Source organism: Eptatretus burgeri, chromosome 1 (genome assembly GCF_056783735.1).
Source record: "Eptatretus burgeri isolate ZD-2024b chromosome 1, Ebu_testis_v1, whole genome shotgun sequence".
In the NCBI taxonomy this organism is placed as follows: domain Eukaryota; kingdom Metazoa; phylum Chordata; class Myxini; order Myxiniformes; family Myxinidae; genus Eptatretus; species Eptatretus burgeri.
In genome coordinates, this window is record NC_140961.1 from 49,460,933 (window position 1) to 49,474,692 (window position 13,760).

The 13,760-nt window shown below is 46.9% G+C and overlaps 1 protein-coding gene across 10 annotated transcripts in view; it reads right to left on the reverse strand.

The window, feature by feature from the left end:
• The window catches only part of MAP3K7 (mitogen-activated protein kinase kinase kinase 7), a 77,849-nt gene extending 66,491 nt beyond the window's left edge, over positions 1–11,358 (reverse strand). For 6 of the 10 annotated variants that reach the window (XM_085883602.1, XM_085883607.1, XM_085883600.1 and 3 more), the window contains exons 1-4: positions 11,127–11,349; positions 8,678–8,813; positions 7,915–8,029; positions 6,857–6,967 (exon numbers count right to left, since the gene is read on the reverse strand). In XM_085883602.1, coding sequence (XP_085739728.1) covers positions 6,857–6,967; positions 7,915–7,998 — 195 coding nt within the window. In that variant the 5' untranslated portion in view covers positions 7,999–8,029; positions 8,678–8,813; positions 11,127–11,349. The other 4 variants (XM_085883590.1, XM_085883603.1, XM_085883594.1 and 1 more) reach the window with 4 other exon arrangements.
• Positions 11,359–13,760: the final 2,402 nt, after the last annotated feature.

The window sequence follows — 13,760 nt, forward strand, 5'->3', positions numbered from 1 at the left end:
CCCCGCGTGTATGAGTGAGGCACGGTGTGTGGATGAGGCACAGCGGTTGAGTACCCTCGCGTGTGTGGGTGAGGCACCGCGGGTGAGTGCCCCCGCGAGTGAATAGAGCACCACGTGTGAGTAGTATGGTTTGTGTGAGTAGTGAGACGCGCGTGAGTGAACGGCCGTGTGCAAGGTCGCTGTGTGCCAGGGAGACCGTGTGTGTGAGAGAGCGGTATGAGAGGGAGATGTCGGTTGGCATGCGGGAGCACGCAGCCGCGTCTCCCCGTGTGAATGTGATGGTGTGGACTGTGTGCGTCGTGACACGCAGGTATGCGTGTGTGGAATGGCGACGGAGACGGCGACAGAGGAGAGAAAGCCGGGTAGCGGCTGTAGTTGTTTCGAGGACCGTGCCGGGTTCACCCAGCAGTGAGCACGCGGTTCGTGCTGTGCAACGACGAGACCGCCACGTGCTCGCTTGCGAGTGAAGTCCCGGTCCGGAAACGCACGCGGTGTGATTTGCCGATCCCGCGGACGGACAAAGTTTAGGCAGGTAAATGGATTTGGACCGGACGGGTTCTCCACGCGATCGTGTGTGTTAAGCTCCAACGGGCAAAGCACATGTGTTCGCGTGGGGAACCCCTCGAGACGTGGGGCTTGTGTCTTTTTATGCGCACGGTGACGTCATGGCTGCACGTGGGGTTGGAATCCGGCAGGAGGGGTATCTCTGCCGGATGGTCCCGTCCAAGGAGGGACGAGGAACACGTGCAGCTGCATGACGTCACGGGCAGGTGCAAAGTGCGCGAGCTCTGAGTTGCCGCGCAGGTGCTGGGCATGAAAAAAAAAAAAAAAGGAACAAGCCTCACTTTCGGGTACACAGGATTCCTGGGCAAGGGGTGGAAGACCTCCTTGACCTGGACACAGGATGAAAAAAAGTTAGGGGGAAGGGTTAGCTTAGTTAGACCGACTTCATGGGGCAGGGGTAAGTCCTCATGGAGTCCGTGGAATGGATTAGTTAGAGGGATTGTAGCCAGATTTAGGTTGGGAAATAAAATGGGATTACATTTGGAGACAGTGACAGACTTGTGAATGTGTAGAGGGGACGTAGTTTAGCTACGTAGTGTTAAAAGGAACGTGCTACTAGTTTAAGGGACGACGTGGGAGCACGAGTTAGTTAGGGGATGTAGTTAGAAGGATGGCAGAGTTCAGCGGTGTGTGTGTTGAAGAGTTGAGAGGTGAGTACATGATGAGTGAGTGAGGCCAGCGGGTCTGTGTGTGTGGAGCGAATGGGGAATGCATGGTGCGATGAGTGATTGGGGGAGGAGTGACTCCGCCCAAGGGACCCCGGGGTCAGAGTAAAGTGAGTTAGGGGGTAAGTCAAATTGAAAAATGGAGGTTGTATTGTTGTTGGTGGGAAAGTAGGCTCGAGACCCATTTGGAGGGGTGCAGGAGCCCTGTTGACGGGCTGGGGAGCGTGGCTGCGAAAGGTGAGTATCGCTGAGTGGGTACCCGGGCACCAGGCTAGTCGGCCGCGGTAGGCCATGGGCCCATGGGGGCCGGGATGGGAGTAGTGGGCACGGGTGCGCCTGCTTGGTGCGGGGGCCCGGGGGCGCCATTAGCCGCGTGGGCAGTGCAGTGGGCACGGGTGACCCTCGGAAAGGGGCCCGGGAGGCCGGCCTGCCACGTGTGCGTTTCAGGGGAGGTGCCATGGGGGGCACTCCCGGTGTTAGGAGCTGGTAGGCTCGGAGGCAGTGTAGTGCCCGGGGTGCCATAGCGGGAGAATCGGCAGAGGGTCGTGCCTGCCAAAGGGAGCCACGTGTCCCAGCCAGGAGACCGTGTGAGGGCACGGAGAGAAAATTGGGGCGAGGCCCGAGAATTGTGAGGACACCAACACAGGCGACGGGAATCTGGGTTGTTAGAACCAATAGTTTAAGCGAGAGGCGCTTGTTGAAAGCCCCGGGGTAGTTTAGCAGTTAAATGGTTAGGGTAGATTAGGAAGTGTACCCCTCCGCACCATCCATCCCTCGCTGTCGTTGTGGGCCGCTGGACCCACTTTGGTTATAGATCGCCGAACTCTGGGAGGCCATTCTGAGGCTTCGTTGGGCCTCGACACAGACGTTAGCTCTCCCTTATTCCCTCTGGGAAGGGAACGTAGGGGTTGGGAGTAGGCTAGGTGACAGAATAGGTTAGCCGAACAAGGACGATAAAGGGGTTAGGGGACGATTTATAGTGGGGAAGTAAAAATAAAAACAATAAAAAAATAAGTTGGGGCTAAATTGGGGTTTGACAAATTAAGGGAGTGGGTATGTACAGTGACAGGCAAAGGCGATAGGTGGGAGGGAGACAGGTAGGTAGGTCCGAGCCCGCCTTCCAAGTGGCCAGCACCACCGCACTCCTCCACCAACCTCCACTGAACGGCAAAGGCTGGCCAACTTCATCGGCTGGCCGTGTTTTGCTGCAAGGCAGAGGCCGGCCAACTTCATCGGCAGCTGTTGTTTTGCTGCAAGGCCTGTGCCGGCCGGATCATCTGCAGCTGTGGTACTTCAAGGCCTGTGCCGGCCAGTTCATCTGCCCGCTATGTTTGCCTGCAGCGGCCTTCTTCTGCGGGCTGTGTTTGCCTGCTACCTTTGCCATGCCATGCCCACTGCCCACGTTCACCAGCCCCGTTCAATTTTTGCTTTGCCCCCCCCTGTTCATTTCCATGTGCGCCAGGATCGTAAAAGCAACAGTTTGCAAGCTGCAAGAACTGCCCTGTTGGCAGCTACAACACGGGCCTGCAGTGGCGGCCTGTGCACCGTGTTTGCGTTCATGCATCCATTCGTTGTGCTCATTGCGTGTGCCACTTGAGCTGGCACGGAGACTGTGTTTGTGCAGCCCATGCACCGTTGTGGTTCACTGCATTCAGTTCAAACCGTTCATGCATCCATTCGTTGTGTTCATTGCGTGTGCCACTTGAGCTGGCACGGAGACTGCGTTGTGCAGCCCAAGCACCGTTGTGGTTCACTGAGTTCAGTTCAAAAGGGAAGGCCTTGGACTGCGTGTGAGCAGCCAGCCACGTTCCCTGTCACCTGCATTGTTTCGAGCCAGAGACTGCATGCGGGCAGCCTGGCTCCCTGCTAACTGCTTTCTTTTGCAGAGTTCAATGATCCTGGGCCATGGTTTAGTGTAAGATTTGTAAGTTAAGGTTAAGATGTACTGTACATATGAGTGCGCCCCCGGCATGTTTGTCTTAGCGCCGGCAATTTTATTTAAGTCGTCCGTGTGAGTGAGTTTGTTTAGGTAGTTACGCAGCCCTCAGGTTATTTATTTTGGGGACACGAATACCATGAATGTCGCACTCAGGGATCCGTAGGTAAAATGTACTAGGGGAAAACTACACATGATGGCACACGAAAATTTGACGACTCGGGACGAGTCTGTAAAAAGGGAAGGGGGTAGTGTTGTGGTTACCGGATTCGCAAACCACCATTCAGGTCCCTTAGGTGAGGTATCTCGGTAAGTGCATGTGTAGTTAGGCCCAAACCCGTTGTCTAGTGGGAATACATGTCATTTATGCGAGCTGCGACTCTTCAGGATAGCCGTTTTTCTTTTACTATCTTTATTTTGGACCAATCGCCACCATCACAACCACAACAACAACCACCAACCACAACGCCGCTTCACCACAACCGCCATGACCTTTACCGTCGCAACTCGCCACCATCGCATCACCGTCATCTCGCGCCACTCATGGGCACCGATGCTGGACTCATGCAGAACGCGCGTCGAACAGCGTGTACAAAACCACGGATTTTCTGCTTCAAAAACGGATCGAAAACGACACACGCCCACTTTTTGCCGTCCAATCGGTGAGCGAGGGGCGAATTGGCCCCGCCCCAGGGCGATCGATATATGCAAATTTGTGGATCAAAAGCCTTCACGCCCACTTTTTCTCGGGCCAATGGGGAGCGAGTTGAAAGGTCAAGGGAGGGTCAAAGGCGAGAGTTACGGGGGGGGGAAAAAAGGACGGTGTTAGTCAGCAGAACGGAGGCGAAGGAGTCGGAACGAGGCGAAGGAGTCGGAACAGAGGGACAAGACTTCGCGGGCGGTGGAGCTGCTCGTCGTGTGCGTTGAAGTCGGAACGGAGGGGACGAGCTGTGGAGAGGCGGCGAGTCGGACGAAGGGTGCTCGCGTCGTGTGGGAGCTGCGCGCCCGAGGGAGGCCGGCAGCGCGACCTGGCCGAGGTGGAGACGCTCGTCGCACATAATAAGATCCTCTATACCCCGAGCATCAGCAACCCCCCCTCCTGTTTCCCCCGCGCTGAGATAGTGCGACCAAGGGGCCCCGTTCCCACCCCTGCCAGGCACTGTCCACGAGGCCCGCGGGTTGCGGGCCATCGCCGCTCCGCGTCTCATCACCAGACGGGTAGGCCCGACCAGGTCTCGGCCCCAGGCCTACCTCATTCTTGAGGGTATTTCTTTTCCTTGGTTTTGGGTATGTGTTGTCGGCGCCGTCTGTGAAGTAGAATTGTATAAGTGTTGCCGTGTGCTCGGTAGTCGGTATTAGCTCTGCACTGTGTTTTCACTTTTATGTTTGCTTTTTGTGTAAATGGAATTGTGTTTTCTTTTTTTTGTGTGCATTTGGTGGAATTGTATTTGTGTGCTTCCCGTGTGCCGAGAATAAACGTGCTTTATTGTTGAACTGTTCTCCCGCTTCGCTTCGTCTTTTCCCCATTGAACCCCCATCTTGCTTCACGTAAAGGGTTGGTAGTGGGCTGAATACGCCCGATAATTAATCGAACCGTCGAGGTCGACGATAACACCGCTCGGTTATTCTGATAGTACGGAACGGGTCGCTTAAGTGGCCCGTGTCCGAAGTCGACCTGCGGCGAGGTGCGATCGCCCGGTCTACCCTCCGCGTGGGTACTTAGGTAGTTCGAATTTGGCGAGCAACCCTATCCCACGCGGGGGCTGATTGGCTCGATCGCGGTGAGACCGAAGGTCCCACCTCAGTGACTGGTTCCCGGCGTTAGTCCGAGAGGGTCACGACTGGATTGTCCGTCCGGTGGGCGACGTGCCGCGATTCGAGTTACGTGGCCGTCGCACGCCGGCGGGCGCGAAGACCGCAACAATATATATGTTGGCCCAATCTATCAATTTTAGAAATTAGGCCTGTGTTGACCTTTTGATCTTAAAATTATTTGGAGGTTGAATTAATTGACCTGATATGCAAATCTTGTTCAAATTTCAAGTCAATCATATGCAAATTGAGGATTTTAGAAAGTGATCTGAAGTTGTTGACCATTTGGCCTATGTTGACCTTTTGGCATGTGCTGACCTCAAAAATAATTGATGGTTGTATTCAGTGAGCTGATATGAAAATCCTGTTCAAATTTCAAGTCAATCAGATGAAAATTGACAATTTTAGAAATTCGGCCTATGTTGACCTCAAAATAATTGGTGCTTGAATACAGAGACCTGATGTGCAAATGGTCTTCAAATTTCAAGTCAATCGGATGAAAATTAACAATTTTAGAAACAATTAAAGATTTTGCCTATGTTGGGTTGACCTTATGGCATATATTGACCTTTTGACCTATGCTGACCTCAAAAGTAATAGGTGGTGGAATGTTCAAATTTCAAATCAAATGGATTAAAATTGAGGATTGGTCTGTGTATACCTTTTTGGTCGACCAAATTTTACGAAACTTCAATGCGGGACTGTCACAGGGTCGGTGACATTAATCCCTGAAGATTTCAGAGCGGTTGATTGAGCAGTTTGGGCTGGAGGCGAGCGGATAGATAAACAAACAAACAAACAACCCGGTAGGCGGCGATGGGTCGCCGAGCATGGAAACGATAAGATATAGAACAAAATGGATGTCATATAGTGGATAGGGAATCACCTTAAGATTATGCATATCAAAGCTCATACAGTTCCATCGACTGATAACTACTCTGTATCCATTTGAATGAAAAGTACCGAAAATGCGGTTTGAAATTGGAAATCCCCAAAGTTTGAGGGGGTGCTGTGGGTGAACAAAGATATAAATCGAAAATCTGGCCCGATCGTTTGTGTACAATGTATTCCAGACGATTAGTGTGAATTTTCATGACCATCCGACCATAACCCTAGGAGGAGTAGCATTTGGCGCGAAGGCACCTCCAGCTCTCGCATATTATCGATTTTTGCACTAATTGACCTTTGACCTCTGACCTAAGCGAAATCAGTCAATATGTCCTGAGGCAAAGTTGTAGTACTCATTGAGTACCATGAACCTGCAAAGTTTCATTCGTATCGGTGCACTCACCTGGTCGTTAGGGGGCCTTCAATTTTCACCAATTTTCGCACATACCCTAATTGTAGGGGGCGCTGCGGGTAAAGTATTCCATATATCACAAAAACCGGAATACATTTGATGGAGCATCACCTGTAGATCATTCGTGCCAAATTTCATAACCCTACGTGGGATAATGGCTTTCGGAATTGATTTCGCGTGAACGGCACCGATTTTGAAGGTTTTTCAGTTGTTGCTAGGGAACCAAAGCATCCTGAGCAACCATCACAATTTCCAAAGCATGAGGTCATAAGATGTACCTCCCACCCGAGTTTGGTCAAAATCCGCCCACGTTTACTACCAATTATGCTGATGACAAACGAACAAACATCCAAACAAACAGACAGAATTACTGACAATAAGGGTCACCTATTTCGGCGACCCAAACAAACAAACGGAGGCAATCAACATACTTGTCAAAAAATTAATTTTTGCCAAGTAACAAACCAACAAACAAACGGAGGCGATCAACATACTTGTCAAAAAAATATATTTTTGCCAAGGTAATGAGAGGAAGAGCGAGAAAGCAAAGAATGTACGTCATGAAAAAAAATGACTCACTTCAATCAGGAAAGTTTTCCTCTCAGACTCGCTGTCGATTTCCTTTATTGCCACATCAGTGTTTCTCCATTTCCCTCGGTATACAACCCCGAAGGCACCACGACCAACGATCTGTACCAAAAAAAAAGCGAGTGCAACACTAATTTCATCAATCGTTTAAGCTTAGACATGTGATCATTACTTATCGTTTAAACTTTACATTGTACAGAAGTCTTAGAAAAATAATTCTGTTTCAACTTCCATGTGACATAAGGTTCGTGCCATTTCCAAATACTCTTTTTTTTAAATGCTTTAAAAGCGGCAAAGTTATAATGATCTGAATACTGTAATGTCAAACAAAGAAAATACAAAAAACAACCGATGAAGGCAGTTCTCTCTCAAATCATACAATTGTACTTGTACTCGTACACAATGCTCCATACAGTGTCGGTTCTGCCGAAGAAGTTTCTTGGCTCGGATTGCAATCATGGATGAGTCACCACTCCGACAGGACACATGACTGAGGGGACAGGAATTTGGAATTTAACCAGGGTGCTGGTGATAACTCGTCGACTCTTCACCGAGGACACCGTGGGATCTTTAACGTCCAGCAACCAATGCTTGCAAAACGGGAAGCCCAGTTTGACGTCCATCCGATGGACGGCACACACATCGAGAATCGCCATTCACGTGAAACACCAGCATGACAGGTTACAAAACATATGTACAAAGTAAAACGCAAGACAATGCAATATTTCAAGTAGCTCTGAACAGGTCATGTGATTGACATAATTCAAGAGGGGAAAATGGCAGAAAGGAAGCATTTTCAACGAAAAAAATTTGCACCAATGCTCGTTTATTAAATTTCTCATGGCAAGCCCTGAATGCGCAGGTGGCTGTTTTATATTCTAAAGAGAGCAAGCCTTCAGTCTTAACGTTCAAGATCGCTGCTTAAAATGCAAGCTTGCAATTCCCTCTTAAAAGGATGTTATCCTTGGTAATCCAAGATGATTCCCCCCACCATGAATTCTTCTATTTATCAATCCATCTCCTTCCTCGACATCCGTGTTTCTACTCACCTGCACAACATTAATCTCATCATAGTTAATATCTTCCCAAGATGGCTGAGGATCAGCATCGTTGTCTCCTTCAGATGCTGCCATTCCACTTTAATGGCAGCACATAATACAGTGGCTGCAAACACAGATGGATACGATGGTGGAAAAGAGAACATTTAGAGCCAAGCTTTTTATGATCACTGAAAATCAATTTTTTTTTTTTTGTTAAAGCAGAATTTAGCAACAATGACAAATTATCTGCAGGGGCTGGATAGGAAGAAACCTCATCTTTTTATTTTCCATACCCAGGTGAGTGAATCTTACAGTCTCGCATCAAGAACCATGATGTTTCCGTTTAATTTTCAAACACACACCTTCAAAAACACTCAACATAACATTTTCAGGGATGTAGGGTAGGTGTTCATTGGAAATTGGGCACATCCGAAAGTGAGGTCAACTCGAAGGGTTTGCTATGTCCAAGTCATAAGAGGTGGTTTCAATAGCTGCTGATGACACCTCATTTGGCTCTGGAATTGAAGTATATTCAAGAAAATGAGAATTTGAACAGGGAGCGTGGAAGGCCGTAGCAGACAATGCAACAATCTTTGAAAGGTCGTATCTTGGGAGCCACTTGACCAACAATGTTCAAATTTGACATGGGCACTATATTTCAACAACCTTCAGTATGACAATGTGCAAGGAATTTGTAAGTGATGAGGAAACTACTATTATAAAAGTGTTATGAAACGACGGCAATACAATGCATATTTTACCATCTTCTTACCACTTGTGCCGTCAGTACTGCATCACACAATGGCCGTAACAAAAAGACCAAAGCATGGTCCCAGCATGCATTTCTTGCCCGACTGCACCAAGGTCAAAACTCCCCAATCAGCATCAAGATAATGGAAGTGTTATTTCTGAAAGAAAAAGAAAAGTGAGACATAAAAAGTTGCAAAGGAAGAATCAACATCTTTCATTTCTAAAACTAACACTCCTCACCAATGTGGTAATTAAAAATTACAAATACAGTCGTACATATTTATTTATTATGGTCCCAATGGATGGATGGATATTTATTTATTACTATTCATTTTGTTGTCATTCTCCACCAATCAGTCATCACAGGTCACCAACCAAGCAGGGAGTTACAGAGGCTGATGGATTTTGAAAGACAGAGTTCTGTAGTTGCGCATATCTGAAGAATTCTCAATCAATAAAAGTCTTCATCCTCAACTACCAGATGAGGAACAACAAGGAGATTCCCATTGTTACGATTAAACATTATTACAAGGGTGTAAGGTTTAATGATGTCAGATATATAGGCAGGAACTCATTTGCCTTTAAATATTACTCGCTACATTTCACAATCATTAATTTTGTGTACCAGGAGCAAGTGAAGTGTTACAATCAAATTTACCAGCCTGAACCAGTGATATGATGAGTTTGGAGAAGAGACAAATATAAGATGCAAACAGTGAGTTATAGTGGTTCAAGTGTGATGTGATGAGAGCATGAACAAAAGTTTTGTTCGTCCTGTGGCTTAAGCATGAGTGGATTTGATTATTGTGCAGATAAGAGGACAAATTGAAGAACAGATTTTAGCAATGCGTGGGATACTGCAAAGTGTTGATATCGGTGGACTATCCTCCCCTTTCCCAGCAGAGGTTGCAGTTCCCAAAGTCAGAGCATTGGGCCCAGTCTTGCTCCTTATCGACATAAATGATCTCTCCGATGCCCTGGAAAGCTCTCCGTTCCTATTTGCAGACTACTCCACATTATGTTGTGCAGTACCTCGTCCCACTGCCGTGCAGAGTGTGGCTGCATTACTCTGTGCTGATCTAGAACTCAGTAGATGCTGGTCTGATAAATGGAAAATGTATTTCAATCATATATAATCTCACCATCACACCTTGTTGGTCTGGAAGGATCGTCAAACTAATCCACCTATCAATTTCCATGTTCAACCACTGGAAGAGGTTGTCTCTAACTTCTCGGCCTCACCATCAGACGTGACCTCCCCCTGGACCGACCATACAGCAAAGCTGGCCTCCAAAGCCGGCCGCACATTGGGCATCCTCTATGGATCTAAGTGCTTGGAAAGTCAGAGCTACTCACAGTCTGCTGTAAGGCATATGCCCACAACTCAATGGAGTACTGCTCTCCCCTACTAGGATCTGACACTGCAGCATCACATCGGTCCTTCTTGGATTGTGTGGCACTTCAAGCTCTCAGAATTATTGGAATCTCCTGCGATGAGGCCAAAGCACCAGGTGTGTTGCTTTTACACGGCAGACAAGTTGGTGATCTCTGCAGTTTTTCTTCACCTCCTCTTCTCCAACACCGTCCCTCTGATCCTCGTCTTCTGACCCTTCCCAGCAAGTCCAACATGGACAACACGTTCTTTCAGCAAAACCCCTTCTGGTTGAATTTCCAAAATCCAGGCTCACTGCACACCTCAACTACTTTGTTCATCGTTTCTCCCGAGGACGGTCTTTTCCACGCTTCCCTCCAGGTCTTCAAGCCCAGCAATCTAGTGTACCACCACTTCGTATCATCTCCCATCCTGACCCATGACCTTTCTTGGGGGGTGGGGGGGGGGCAGGAGAGGGGGAAAACTGGAAAAGTGGGGAGGAGGAAGGATTTGGGGTGGGGGTTAACGGGGGTAGAAAATATCATGGTTTTAGGCTGGGAATGATCTGAGATGGTGGTGAAGAGCCATCTTGAAGACCTGGTAGGAAGAGTGAGATTGAAGAGGATGGGGGAAGTTGCTTCCCTACAGGACAAAACAAGAAAAAGAAACAAATGAGTGGAGGTGATCATCGATCCTGGATGACCCCATAAACCCCTCCGAACCAAACTCCCTCCCTCCCTCTGGCTACCTGTGCCCAACCGTTACCCCATGACTCCCACTGTAAATCGAGCCGTGCTCTTCCACAAGTTTGATTCGAACACCGAGGAGGCCGACGTGAGGTTACGTTCCCCCAACCCCAAATTACACTCGTTCCGGGGAGTTGAAGGTGTTGCACCAACAAGTATTGCCAGTCTTGGCAACGTTAAATCTGCGAACCTTCATGGACGTCCACGTTTGAATGGCAGATAAACAGTCAGTCAGATTTCGGGGAGATACGGAAAACAACACGCAACCAGGTTCAATGGACAGGTCCATCTGGGTCGGTACATCATCACCTCAACAATGAAAGGCCGGAATGAAAACGAACTCGAACTCTCACCTTACCAGTCCAATCAGTCAGCTTCATCAATAACCCGATAAATATCCTTCATATGCAGTGGGGAAGACAGTAATGGGCATCTAATGCCAGGAAAGGTTCACGTAAAAAAAATATAAAAAATAAAAAATAAAAAAAGATGAAAACTGTAAAGTGAGAAAGTATCCGCGATTTCAATCGGGAACTTTCGCTAAGTTTGTACTTCGACTTCTTCGTTCCCTTAAATATTTCGGTCGGACACACGAAGAGTTCAGACAAATCGCTTTCCAAGATCGAAGATAAATTTAAGTACCTCTAAAGCACAAATTAACCGAGCGAGGAGAATTTATAAAGATGCCTCAGAAAAAAATGTCAAGGCACTAACACTCATAATACCGCCTTGGCGTGTATGAACAAGACAATAAAAAAAGGTTTGCAATTTTTCCTCATATATTTATTACCGACGCAAATATGGCACAATTTTAATTACGTCCAAGCTCTATTTTTCACATCCATGTCGCCTCCAACAACTTCCCTCCTCTCCCTGCTTCTCACCCCAATGCAAACGAAATGAATATATTAAATATAGAGATACTATAATATGGAATAGGCATAGCCGAGAAGCGAATGAAGAATTCTTCTTACATTCGCTTCTGACTTTACCTAAAAAATAAATATTACCTCAACATTACCTTCACAACAACAACTACACCGCCTAGAACAGGATCTCATCTAAAAAAATTAATGTGACCTCAACATTAACTTCATAACAACTACACCGCCGAGAACAGGATCTCATCTGAAAAAGAAAATCCTCAACATTACCTTCACAACGACAACTACACTGCCAAGAACAGGATCTCATCTAAAACAATAAATATTACCTCAGCATTACCTTCACAACAAGAACTACACCACCTAGAACAGGATCTCATCTGAAAAAAAAAATCCTCAACATTACCTTCACAACGACAACTACACCGCCTAGAACAGGATCTCATCGAAAAAAATAAATATTACCTCAGCATTACCTTCACAACAACTACACCACCTAGAACAGGATCTCATCGAAAAAAATAAATATTACCTCAGCATTACCTTCACAACAACTACACCACCTAGAACAGGATCTCATCGAAAAAAATAAATATTACCTCAACATTACCTTCACAACGACAACTACACCGCCTAGAACAGGATCTCATCTAAAAAAATTAATATAACCTCAACATTACCTTCACAATAACAACTACACCGCCTAGAACAGGATCTAAGCTGAAAAAAAAAAATTCCTCAACATTACCTTCACAACAACAACTACACCGCCCAGAACAGGATCTCATCTAAAAAAATTAAAATTACCTCAACATTACCTTCACAACAACCACACCGCCAAGAACAGGATCTCATCTGAAAAAAAAAATCCTCAACATTACCTTCACAACGACAACTACACCGCCTAGAACAGGATCTCATCGAAAAAAAATAAATATTACCTCAGCATTACCTTCACAACAACTACACCGCCTAGAACAGGATCTCATCGAAAAAAATAAATATTACCTCAACATTACCTTCACAACGACAACTACACCGCCTAGAACAGGATGTCATCTAAAAAAAAAATATGAGCGAATGCAGCGAGTTTCATACTTAACGTGTGCACGTGAAAGAATAGGAAATAACATCAACAACAACACAATACCCTTGGCTATTTGGAATCCGTGTCGTCAGCTATGACCTTTTGCTTCCGGTTGTTTTTAAACACTGTGCGGTGTATAAACACGATGGGGTTTTATTTCTATCTTGTGAATATTACTTAACGTGTGCACATGAGTAAATAGGAAACAACAAAAACAACACAATACCCTGCCAATTGTGAATCCGTGTCGTTGGCTATGACCCTTTTGCTTCCGTTTTTGTTTTGTTTCTGGTTTTTTTTGTTTCCGGTTTTTGTCATGGGGAATGATGCATGCCGGGAGATAAAGGCATCGTCGGAGACATGAAATACCCAAATATCAGACATGGTGTATATTTCCTCCACTGATTTTAATAAAGATATCTCCCGCATCATCAAAAAATTATTTTTAATCGTGATTTACGTTATTTGATCGCTGATCCCGAATCCAGGCCGAAGTAACCGGAAATTGCGTAAACAGTTGTGAACAAGTTATAGGTAAAGTCAGAAGTGAATGGAAGAAGAATACTACGTGCTCTTCTTGGCTTTGCCTATTCCATATTACCTCAACATTACCTTTGTGCTGTATCACGTGATTGGGTTTTCGGATATCATGACTCGCCCGCTAGGGGTGGCAGTGATGTACATTCGGACGTGGAATAAAGCGAAGTTACTGCTACGCTCTCGCCCTCCATGTTCTGCTGCACCTCGGACACCACAGTTGGCTGACGAGGATGGTTGATCGACGAGTCACGGCGCACGGACAGGTGCCCATTTTCGTCGGAGACGACTTCGAATTGTTTTCGGAACAATTGGGGTGTTATTTCCACGCGAATGATGTGGTTGACGAGAGCAAACAGAAGTCGATCTTGCTCGCCTCGCTGTCGGCGGAGCATAATCGACTGCTGAGTGATTTGGTGGTGCCAGACAAGCCCAGTGATGACGGGCTGTCGTTTCGGGACATTGTGCAGGAGATGAAA